The sequence below is a fragment of the Aulostomus chinensis genome, chromosome 22, assembly GCF_037954235.1.
Source record: "Aulostomus chinensis isolate RoL2024-O1b breed Wild chromosome 22, RoL_Achi_v1.0, whole genome shotgun sequence".
In the NCBI taxonomy this organism is placed as follows: domain Eukaryota; kingdom Metazoa; phylum Chordata; class Actinopteri; order Syngnathiformes; family Aulostomidae; genus Aulostomus; species Aulostomus chinensis.
In genome coordinates this window covers 17,691,627-17,703,948 of record NC_141341.1, presented here as the reverse complement: position 1 = coordinate 17,703,948, position 12,322 = coordinate 17,691,627, and the positions used below count along the sequence as shown (strand labels likewise).

The 12,322-nt window shown below is 39.9% G+C and overlaps 1 protein-coding gene across 13 annotated transcripts in view; it reads right to left on the bottom strand.

Moving 5' to 3' along the window:
• Positions 1-426: 426 nt before the first annotated feature.
• The window catches only part of thrb (thyroid hormone receptor beta), a 108,325-nt gene continuing 96,429 nt past the window's right edge, over positions 427-12,322 (bottom strand). For 11 of the 13 annotated variants that reach the window (XM_086193090.1, XM_086193086.1, XM_086193088.1 and 8 more), the window contains 3 exons: positions 11,950-12,096; positions 10,814-11,072; positions 429-8,507 (listed from right to left, as the gene is read on the bottom strand). In XM_086193090.1, the coding sequence (XP_086049216.1) occupies positions 8,266-8,507; positions 10,814-11,072; positions 11,950-12,096 (648 nt within the window). In that variant the 3' untranslated portion in view covers positions 429-8,265. Of the gene's footprint in view, positions 8,508-10,813; positions 11,073-11,949; positions 12,097-12,322 lie in introns of all 13 variants that reach the window. The other 2 variants (XM_086193082.1, XM_086193083.1) reach the window with 1 other exon arrangement.

Below are 12,322 nucleotides of genomic sequence, written 5' to 3'. Positions count from 1 at the left end.
GTCGGGGGGGGGGTGGAGCCTATCCCAGCGGCTATGGACGAGAGGCAGGGTTCACCCTGGACAGGTCACCAGTCCATCACAGGACCAACACATAGAGACAGACAACCATTCACACTCACAGTCACACCTACGGTCAGTTATTTGAATCTTTTACTGTGCGGAAGGAGCAGTATGATTTTATCTCAGACTCACCTTGGGAGCAAACTCCTTATTGGACCTGTAGTTTACTAGGCTGTTCCAAACTCTTGATGACATACTGTCTGGTTGGGCTTGTCCATACAGAGCCTTCAATAGACAAGGCAGGCAGATCTCAGTTACAGAATGATAAGAAATAGAAACCTCCCACTCCCACTAGTCCTCCTGTACTCATACTTGATACTCGTCTCAGGAGCCTTTGTGCTCCCCCACTTCCCAGATCCCTGACTGCTGCTGCTGCTGGTGGCTACAGACCTGTAGAGGCTCAGGCTGCCACCCTTAGCTTCAGCTTAGCATCTGAATTAGTTCTAATCGTATGCAAATCAATATTCTCAATACTGTACTAGCATGACCATCTGCATTTTGTTTAAAATTGTATTTGCTAGCATATACTGTAATTGCTCATATTATACTGAAATTGATTGCTTGTGTACACTGTAGAGATTGTTATTGGTCCCTAGTTGGAAATGTTTGCTGTGCCCCCCATCCCTCTGTCTTTCTCTTTACTAGTCTTTCCCATTCCAGCCTGTTCATGTCCCCGTCTATCTGTCATTCTCTCTCTCTCTCTCTCTTTCTCTCTCTCTATCTCTGCCCCTCTCTTTCCTTCTGTACGTCTGTCTTTTTCCATTGTCTGTCTTTGTTTCTGCATCCCTCTCCTGCTCTCTTTCCCCCCCAGCTAGTCAAAGCAGAAGGCCATCCCCACTGAGCCTGGATCTGCCCGATGTTCCTGCCTGTTAATCATCGCTGCTGTTGCAGGATGTGCTTGATCATGGAGAATTGTTGGGTGTAAATTCATTGAAGGAGTGTGGTGCTGGACCTGCTCTACCTGTAAAGTGTGTGTTGTGTTGTTGTGATTTTGCACTCTAGAAAATACTATATAAATCTGACTAGGGGTGCATTCAGGTCTGTAGTAGCAGCCTCTGTATTCTGACCACATGACAGTTCATTAGTTACAAATATTCTGTGCTATTCCACTGAGTAAACTGACTTTGTCAATCTGTACAAAAGATGCAGGTTTTAATCAAAACAAATAGTTTTACATGTTTTGAGACAGAAAACAAAATCCACTCACAAAGAGTTTTGGGGAGAAACAGCTTCAAGAGCTCAGTTACTTCTGATGGCTGTATTGTTCCTGTTGTGTTTTCGATAGCATTTATTTTGCTCATGCAGATAAGTGTGTGTGTGTGTGTGTGTGTGTGTGTGTGTGTGTGCGTGCGTGTGCAGAGCAGTCCCCGAGGCAAAAGCAAACTAAGTGGCTGCTTGGGGCCCCTTGGCCACCAGGGGGCCTCCAATCGTGTGTTGTTGTTGTTTTTTTTAAAGCTTTTTTTCTGTTGTTTGTTTCTTAACATATTAAATATCTTGAGGAAGTGACAACATAATTTAATGAATGAATGAATAACTCTGTAATAAATTAACTTATTTAATAAATCTTAAATAAGTTCTGATTTCATGATCAATATAACTACCATCCTTTGCATCAGCAAGTCACTACCCATTAGTCAAAAAGCAAAAATACTATGAATCTGAACAATTTAGGTATTGCCCTTCTCCAGCTGGCCATCACCACCAGAATACAAGAAATCACTTTACTTAATTCAGAATTTTCTGGAGGAGGACCCCCAGACCCCACATCCAATTTGCACCCACTCTTGAACAAAGGGCACCACCCTCTCCTTGTACATCTGTGGCCTGGGTAACAATCGTTCATAATCCATCTACATTATATATTTGATATTGTAACATTATAGTGTGACATTTGTGTCAATAACAGTCAAGCAGAGTTTACTCTGTGTGGTGTTGGGGGGTGTGTGTGTGTGTCAAATTCTGCTTAGGGCTGTCTAAAGGCTAAAGGCTCGGGCCAGCACTGTGTGTTTGTGTGTGTGTGTGTGTGTGTGTGTGTGTGTGTGTGTGTGTGTGTGTGTGTGTGTGTGTGTGTGTGTGTGTGTGTGCGTGGTTGTCAATGGCAATAGGTTGGTGATTGGCTGCCACAAAAAGGCTGGTTATAAAAGGCACCAAGAAACTCTTCCTCATCTACCCCCTTTCCAAACTGGCCAGTGTCGTCCTGGTGTTTGAGATTGTTGCTGGTAGTTTCTGTAGGTTGGTAGGAGTGGGCTGCCATTTTGTTTACCTTATTTTCTCCTCTTTATTTAATTTGTCATTCGGCTTCTTTTTTTGTTGTTAAATTATTGCTTATTTGAGGTTAAAATAGTCTTGTTTGCTCTGTTGGTTTCAGTCCACCCTGAAACTAAATCCCTGTTTATGTGATTTCCTTATTTGTTTTAAATACATTCTCTTTTTTTTATACTAACCATCTTGTGTCTCCGTGGCTGCTGGATATAGCTCTCCAAATGTCCTGCAGAAGTGTGACATATTCCATACCCGTTTTGTATTACAATGTGCTTTCCTTCTCTAATTGTTACTTTGGATAATTTTGTACAAATTCCTTACAGGGAAAACAAGGTTATTTTGTTTCGTGTTGAACTGATGAATGTCTTTAACTGCAATTATATTAAAAACCATGAAAAATTCAACTATACAGCAATTTCATATACATGTCCCATGAATGCAGTTAAAAGGCAAACGAAGAAAATTCAGCAGACATTAATTAAGTCTGACCAGACAAAAACACACACACACACACACACACACACGCACACACACACACACACACACACACACACACACACATTCTCTCAAAACCGTCTTTATTCTCAAGAGCCAATTCACATTCGCTGCATTCCCTGTCAATCATGAGCATCTGAATCATTTGCTCTCAAAGTGCTCAATGTTCGCATCAAAGCTGGACGATGGGTTCCAGTCAAATGTTGAGTGTAAGTGCAGCAAAGGTCTGTTTCCCTCTCACACCTCCGCACAGGCTCTCTCTGTGTCTAATTCCCGGAATGTGGAATAGATGAAAAGAGGAAGAATTCAGTCAAACACACAAAGAGAGTGTTGACAGTGGAGGACGTTGTCCCTTTATGCTGGTTTTTCTTTGATTAACAAGTTGTCCTTGAATTTGTTGGCGTGTAGCTGTGCTGCTGACAGTGATGTCCAGCTATTTATATATTTTTTTTATCCTTGAAGGAATGCTGCACTAATTTAAGTGTTTATGACGTAAAATCTTGCTCATAATTCTTTTGCAAAGATGGGGAAATTGATTCGAGAGCAAGATGCTGTACTTCTTTTTTTTAATGGTATGCAAAACAATATCATGTTCATAATATGCTAACAACATCCGTATAAAACCTGCAGTGTGAAAATATACAACCTTTTCCCTTTGTACTGCAAAATAGCTTTTCTATGGTGAAACTTTTGCTTTTGATTTGTATCTGAGTATCCTCAAGAGCAACAAGTCATGGGAGAGATAACGGCATCCTGGCACATCACCAGGAACAGTAAACATTTTCTGAGCCAGCAGTCAGCATTGACCATGTTTACATGCACACATATTATGATCATTACAGTAATTATGTGCAGTATGTGTGTAAAAGTTGAAATATTCTTACAGTTATTACTCCACTTTGTATGTTTCAAACAAAAAAACACAAATATTCATATTCAATGGAAATTTTAAGAACCATTAACTGTCATGTTTTGGTGTCACCACTCACAATTTTCAGCTATTGGTTTCCTCCTGGGCTCCCATCAGGTTCTTTACCAGACACCCGTATTGATTTTTCATTTACACAACATTCTTGAATGTTCATATTCTAATTATCATGAATAACACAGACACACATGACTTAAACCCTAAAGACTCGAATGTAAATGTAACAATTCCACAAAACTGTCTTAACTCGCAGGCTCATGTCACACTAAAGACTGTTTGGACGAGTTCTCATAGCCCATACACAGGAGAGGAGGATTCGCAATAGCACAATGGCCCTACAGTGAAGGAAATAAATGGAGCATCACGTGTTTTGTTTTCTACCCTGACTCATCTTTGAGATGAAGAAAATCAAGATGTCATTCACAGAAACGGCCCAACAAAGACAGTTGTGGATTGTGGGAGTGTGAATGGGGTCAGTAGCCTAATATTACTGCTATTGTTACAGTAAAAAGCTCTGGGAACAACCTGGAGCTAACCATCGGCTCAGAGCTCTACTAGTTTAGGCTTCTTGTGCTTTAATGTCCACAGACTATATCAAGATGGTTTTTACACCCCACCAAAAAAAAAAAGTCTTGCTGAAATGTTTTTTTTTGTTGCTTTGACATGAACTTGCCTATAATAGAAGAAGTTTAATATAAAAAAAAGAGCTTATAAACTGTCTTTATTATCTATGCATTATAATATGTCTCCGATGACGGAGGTGGAATTAGCTGATGTGGCCACACACGGCTTCGTCAAAATGATTGATTTTTTTTTAAATCATGCTTTAATTGGTGGATTCAATTTCTTAAAAAAAAAATAACAAGAGCATTCGAATTAAGTCCTTAATACTTGAGATACAACAGTTTCTGGAATCAGTTCCGGTGCATATTTTTATTTCAAATTTTTATAACATACTAATTCAAACTCATTTTTATAGGTCGGCCTAGTCTTAACAAGTGGCTGCTTTTCAATATGTTTTCCCTCTATTTTATATATTTTTACTATGTGTTTTAGTGTGTCACACTTTTTTATATTATGCACATGAACTTGGCTTTTTCACATTCGATCATTTAATCATGTTTACATTTTTATTATCTAATTCAATTGTACAGCTTGTTGTCTCTGGGTAGGGCGGGATGGATGAATGGAGTTGTCTGCAGCAAAACTTTGTCTCTGGTTTTGTTTTTTTGTCTTTTTATTTTGTGCATACTTTAACCTGGAGAGCACTCCGTGCTTAGGCTCAAAAAGTGCTATATAAATAAAATTATCATTAATATATTCGCATGAGGTTACTTGCGGTACTGTTTTTGTCCACACCAAATTATAAACCCTACTGATAATAGTGACTCTTCTCTGCTGCTGAAAATTTCAGGATGTTACTGACATTGCTAGGTACCAGCTGAGGGAGATGGTACAGATGACCCAGCAGGGTGGCGTTCAACTGTCGTCACCGAGTGCTTAAACACAACACAATGACTGCAAGAAATCAGAGGCCAAATTCCTGAGACTAGTTAATGTGCTTCTATTAGTTGTGATCTCAGTCTTCAATTCTGTTGTTTCTGTCCTGTTTCAAATCTGCTTGTCTCATCTTAAACCGTTTTTCTGATGCAGAGGAAACACGAACACAAATGCTCAAAAAAGTCATCGAAGTTTTTTGTTTGTTACTTGGCACTGCCTGCTTGAGACATTTGGATATTTTTGAGCAGGAAATCTCTGATAGTGGGGTTACCAGGCTATGAACGGCTCCTTCAATCAACATAACAGGACTATGGACGACAGGGGTGCATGTAAACAAGGCCTTTTTGCCTGACCTCACCTAAAAGCCCTGGCTCAGCCCGACCCAGGCACCCATATACGAACCAGTCTGAGCATGGGTGACTGCTCCCCCCTCTCATCTCTCTCCCTCTGATTGTCTGTGCATTTATTTGAGCCTGTACAGTTTGCGAGGTGTGTGTGTGTGTGTGTGTGTGTGTGCGTGTGCGTGTTTGTGTGAGTGAGTGAGGTCCGGGGTCATTCAAACACTGCAGCAAGTCTATTGCTTTGATAAAAGGCATCACTACACAGAAAAAAAAAATTTACAAGCTGCTTTGAGGAGTAGTGTGAAGATCGTAAAGGCTAAATATACAAAGCAAATATTTGTCACATTGCAAACAACAATACCATAGAGAGGCTTGTAGATCCACCACAAAAGAAGAGAAAGGAAAAGAGCGCTACTTTTGAACAATCACCAGCGTTGTCATTGTACCTTGCTGATGAATAATCTTACTGATGTCAGGCCAACCAGTGTTCAGTTGCCTTCTAAGACCCCACCAGTCGGTCACAGTTGTGGGGTCTGACCCATATGTTATCTCGGCACATGCATTTATGCAAATGTGCGTGTATATGGGTGTATTGTGTAGTACATACAGTATATGTGCGTATTTGTGTGTTAGTGTGTATGCATGCCATCATAAGAGGGTGGTGGGCTGTAATACGCACAGATCAGGTTCATTTCTGTATGTAAAGAACAAGAGAGACCAGTCAGCTGTTTCTCAACCCACCATAGCACCATGATGCCACCGAGTTAATGCGCAGCCTCCCGTTTTCAGGTCGTAAAAATAAAAGTTGAAGTCATTGACTGTGATGGACAAGATTAAACACCTCACTGATTGTTGGGTAGAAGCGGCTAACTACAACACGAATAACCAGTTAAGTATTGAATAAGCTCGCTGTGATCGGGTGTCACTCACTTTTGGCACGACATGTGGATTTTTTACACAGACAAAAACAGAGTACTACACTTTGACATCTGTGTCTTTATGTGCTTTAGTAACTCAGCGGACGATAATGATCAGGCTCATTTTGATGCTGCTGTTGCATTCCAGTCAATGTCACTCTGAATCACTAACAGGCAGCTTTGTGGTTTCCTGTGTTCCTGTTTAAAAATAAAAACAATGAATATGGCCACTTTAACCACACTGATTTTGTTCAATCTCCAATGTACCTTATCGTCTTCCATATAAACCAACATGGGGAAAAAAATGAAGCTCAGGGGGTCGAATTTCTCTCAGGTAACGTTAAATCGCGGGCCTGAAGAAAACATTACATGAGTTACATGAAACTTAAATGATGACAAAGACAAATGAATGAAAGAAAACTGAAATGTAATTTAACAGCAAAATCATACATGCTAATGAGTCCAAACTTCATTAGCAAAAGCACTGACTGATCTGTGGACAGAGCAAGTATATTTCTTTGTCTTACAACAAACGCTGTCATGATGAGTCACTTTGACACCTCGCCTTAAATGTGAGATATTCCTTCAGTGTATTCTTTCACCTCAAGTTGAAATGTTCCCACTTCTTGGTTGCTCATAAACACATAGCAAATGTGTTTCTCGAGTATGTTTAGCAGGTTTCACAAAAAGAATTGTCCACTGAGTTGCCGTTCAGTGAAATTCAGATTTTTTCATGACATCTCTGGAAGGCAGCATTGTGAGTGACATGTAATTATCAGTGAGTCATGTAGTTGCTAAGAGTGGGTCGTGTCTCATTAGGATGGAGAGGGGGACTCACCAGACACTAATTTACTGACTTACTAAATCTACTGACCAGAGCCCGGCTGATTTATCAGTGATACTGGCAATCACGGATATATTGGAGTTCATACTGGCTGATGCCACCAACAGTTGTTCTATATGCAAATCAAATGATCGGTTGGTTGTAAACGCATTGTAATTGGAAGAGTGTATAATGGTATCACGGTGAAATTAATTCTATAATGACACCACTAAATGTTGCTCACTTATTCAATGAATATATTTAATAAATACTGAAATTATAAATTGGGTCTTTAGTCATCATGAGTGCTTTTACTTAAAGTACTTCATGCACTTTTACTTCCTGTATACAGGATATTGCTGAAATATTTACTCCCAAATATCAGTATGGGCATCAACTACAATAATCCCTGATTGGCCGGGCTCTGACATGAATCTACACGAACACATGGATCCAGTAAAGTTGGGCAGGCGGAGGAAAAGTTGATGGATAGTGAATACTGTCATGTATTTTTTTTTTTTATGTTATGTGAGCAGCCTTTTGGAAATCTGTAACATAAAAGGACAAAAATATGACACTTGAATGGTCACCAATAGATCAACAGGTGTTGATAGAATCACCATTAAGCCAGCTGTACAATCATTAACACACAAAAATCATAAAATCAGAGGTGTGCGATTATATCCACAACAATAACAAAACAGACCAAAAAAAGAATATAAAGAAATGCTATTCACATGTACCCGCGCTGTGAGGAATGGATCCATCCGAGAGCTACTCCTAAACTATGGAATGAAGAGACACTCAGTAGTGCTATTAGAAAGTTCATGTGACGGACCTTCTGCTGGCTCCGGCCCTGAGACCTCCAGGGTGCCCAGGCACTGACATATGCACACACACATACATGCACGCACAAACACATACACCAAAATCCCTCGGTCAGTCCTCGAAGACCTCCAGGAAGAGTGGAGGGAATAACTCAGTTGGACACTCCACCTTCATATGAAGGAATCGGCTGGCGTGGCAGGCACCGATCATTCGCAGGTCCGTCACCTTCATTAGCAGCTTCGGCCAGAAATGAGCCACTTTGTGTTTGCGGTAGTTGATGTAATGTTCAAAGGCCAGCAGGAACTCCTCTTGGCATCGTTCAATTCGGTCCACGCTACTCAAGCCTGGACGATCTGGGAGACAAATACAAGGAGCCAAATCATTTTATTAAGATTTTTTTAGTGAACCAAAGAAAAGGTACAGGCATTTCCTGTTCCCTTGACTAGTCAAAGGTTGCTGCGTTTCCTGGAGACGGCTAGGTATTGCAAATAACTTTGAGCCGAATAACTTCTGCATTAGCTCAAGTGACTGAGCTGTTAAAAGCCGATACTACATTCATCTGGTCTCCCAGCTGTCAGCAAACATTTGATGTCATTCGACTGGTGCTGATTTGGGTGCTTCAGCATTTCTAGGTTCATATTTGGTCGATTTATAAAATTCTGAGAGGAAGACTTTCTAAACGGAGGTCGAAAAATAGATTTGAAAGCAAAACTTTCAACCTTTGCAAACGTAAGATAGATTTGTTGGTAAAAAACTTTCCACTCCATAATCTTTTTTTTTTTGTTGCTCGTAAAATGAATGTGTGGTAATCTCAAAGTTTCGTTTGCAAATAATAAAGTTTGACATCCGAGTAAAAACCTGTTTGCCGTTCAACATTCAGCAGAGGGGGATGCAAATTCGAATTCGAATTTGGTTCGGAACATTTGAAACTGCAAGCAAAGGTTTGACCTGCAAAGCAAGCATTTTTTTATTGCCCCTGTTTGGATATTGTTTTTGTTCCTTTGTCCTGGGTGGGACCTCACTGTAATGGAGAGGTGTGATGGCTCCATAGCTTCCAGTTTCAGGAGGCTTATTAGGGGGATAAGGGGCTGGCACCTCGGGCTGGTTGGACTTTGGTTGAGTTGTTCTTTTGTTTGCCTACAGCTGCGCATGTTCACACATTTATATACCTCTGGTAATATGACTAGTCCATTTAGTTACATTTATTTTCACTTTTAATTTGTGGTCACCGCATTTTGTCTTCCCTTTGAGCCAGGTCATGACAAACTACACTAAATCATGGAGAAAAAGTGTTGAATATCAAAGTAGAAAATTATCAAAGTATGCAGAGCCTTTCTACTAAACATGAGAATGAGGTCACGTGAGATCGTGTGAAATACTTGAATTCGTTAAATCACAACAGATTTGTTGAGTTTAAAAGTTTGCCAAAGACATTTTAAATTCAATCAAAATCTGTTGAGATATCACTTAAAATGAGAATGGTGTTTTTTGTGTGTGGCACAACTACAGAATATTTTGTATATCATGTAAACTTTCAGGCCAAAAGTATTGATTTTGGTCTTTCATTGATCAAACTGTGTGTGCGTTACAGAATCAGACAGATGGGCAGGTTAACATCTTGTTCCAGGGTTCAAGACAAAGCAGAACAGTATTGATCTCCATTAAGATGCTGAAATTGGTGCTGGAGCCAAAACCCAGCTAGATTGACAAAGCTTCTCAAAATGATTATTATGCTTAATTAGTCGAACAGTAGTTTGGTATGATATGGATTTCATGAACACACACACACACACACACACACACGCACACACACACACACACACACACACACACACACACACACACACACACACACACACACACACACACACACACAAAACACAACCCAATCTGTGCCAAGGAGAATGAGGATCGTTACTTCTGAGATGGACATGGAGCCGTACAGCTGTTTTTGTTTCTCTCTTCCTGGGTTTCAAGAAATCCCCTATTTACAAACTGGGGTTTTCCATTTGTCTCTAAACAAAAGATTTTTCACTTTTTCTAATAATTATAATGTTATCTATATTATACATTAGAACTGAACCTTTTTCCTCACACATAACTTTTGGCAGCGTTTTTGACTGATCAGAAACATTCAAAATTAAATCTGACATTCATTTTTTTCACAAGTTTAAAACTGTGAGTATCGAATTAACACTTCTCTCAATACTAGTGAAAAAGAAAACTCCATTTTCCAAAAAAGCACCACAAAAGTAAATATAATATGTGGTGAATATATCTTAAAAGATTACTCATGCCCTTCATAGATGAACTTTTTCTCCATTAAATAAATAATACAAAAATGAAATAAATCAAATTAAAAAAGAATGAGTCCATGTAATACAAGGAAGATGAAACGAAACAATAAGAACGTTTAAATCATGATTGTTAGTGCTGTAAATACCTTATTAATGAGCTTGTCCTCTAACATTGTCTGTCATTGTTGAAGAAATCAGTAACGGAAATAAGCACATTCTCACGATAAAAGCAGGACAGCAAATACTGACTGTCTTCCTTCTTTGCAACATAGAGCTTCCCCGCCCCCCGCCCCTTGACCTCCCCTACCCCTAATCAGTTCCACCATGTTCGTGAGATGATCGTCCAGAAACTAGGAGCTTACCTGATGAAAGCAGGATGACAGCCTGGAGCAGAGCCACCTCCGAGTCATCCAAGTTAAAGGAGGATAGTGACACGCCAAGGTCAAAAATGGCATCCGAGACGACACCCAGGCCTCCGTTCTTAAGCTGACCTCGCGTGACTGCCATCTCCCCATTGAGTGTGAGGGTCTCACTCTCTGGGTCATAACGAACAGCCGCTCGCAGGGACATGATCTCCATGCAACAGCCTTTTAACAGGATGATCTGGTCTTCACAAGGCAGCTGGTGGCGGGGAAAACCAGATAAGCGTCATGGACCAGATATTAGAAGAATGTGGCCTCACCGTGCCTCCTCAAAGTGGCTTCATAGAGGGACAGTTTAACTTGGCATAAAAACTAAACAAATGTTAATGTCAATGTTTTTCATGTACAATCCTACAATCTGAATATACAGTATTTACATATAACATTTCAGGGAGTCACCATGTCACCATCAGGCTTCAATATCATACAAGCGGGGATTTGAAATTATATCAGGGTTAATAATGCATGCTTTACAAATTGGGAAATAGCTTCCAGCTAAAAACAGAACTGAAACAAACAGTTTCTTGTGACTAGTAACAAGTCAGCCAAACATGCAAAAATGTAAGTAAGCACAGAAATGACTGGATGATCTTTCGCACAGGATCACATTCGACTGTATCAATCTATCCAACAAAGTGGCCGATGAATATTTTGTTAATTATAAGTGGAGTAATTCTTGGAACAAAAAGGAACAACTTATCCGTTTATATTTTTCAAAAATTTAAATTAAGGTCGTGAAAAATAGTGTATTATTGTTCGTAACAAATATTCAGATAATATAATATCCGTTTCTCCCTGTAAAGAACATTTCCTATAAAGAGCCTAAGATCTGGTTTTTCCCCGAACAAAACAAGCAGGTCGCTGCTCTTTGGTGGTATGACTCTGTAAATGACATACCTTCGGAAACTGTGAAATGTCGTTTCTTCCATTTAACTTTTATATGCCTGCTGACTCATCTGGGATAAACTCACTACTATCAGTGAATCCACTGCAGCTTAAATCAGTCAAACAGCTGGACATCTCATGTAGCCACCAGAGGGAGCATTATTATGAGCTCTCTGTGACTCTGCACTCACCTCACAAAACATAGGCAGTTTTTTGGCAAAGTCCACCACTCGGGTTATGGCAGGGGTGATAATTTTTGTAAACTGACCGAAGGCTTCTATATCCACTTTGTTTCCTTCAGGAGCACTGACCATGGACGATTGACCAATATCCTCTGGCTGGAAGACAAGATGGAGGTGTCTTTCACAAAGAGGTAGATGTGGACAATATCAAATGAAGCACTTAAAATTCAAAGGTGTGTTGAAGAGTGTGAAACAAAGACGGGTGGGGTATGAAAATACAAGCTAAATGCCGTGATCTAATTTTGTTTTGGACTGTCACATCCAGATGGAAAAGGGGAAACGTCACCATCAAGATTTAACAATTTCTGAAACAATTCCTTCA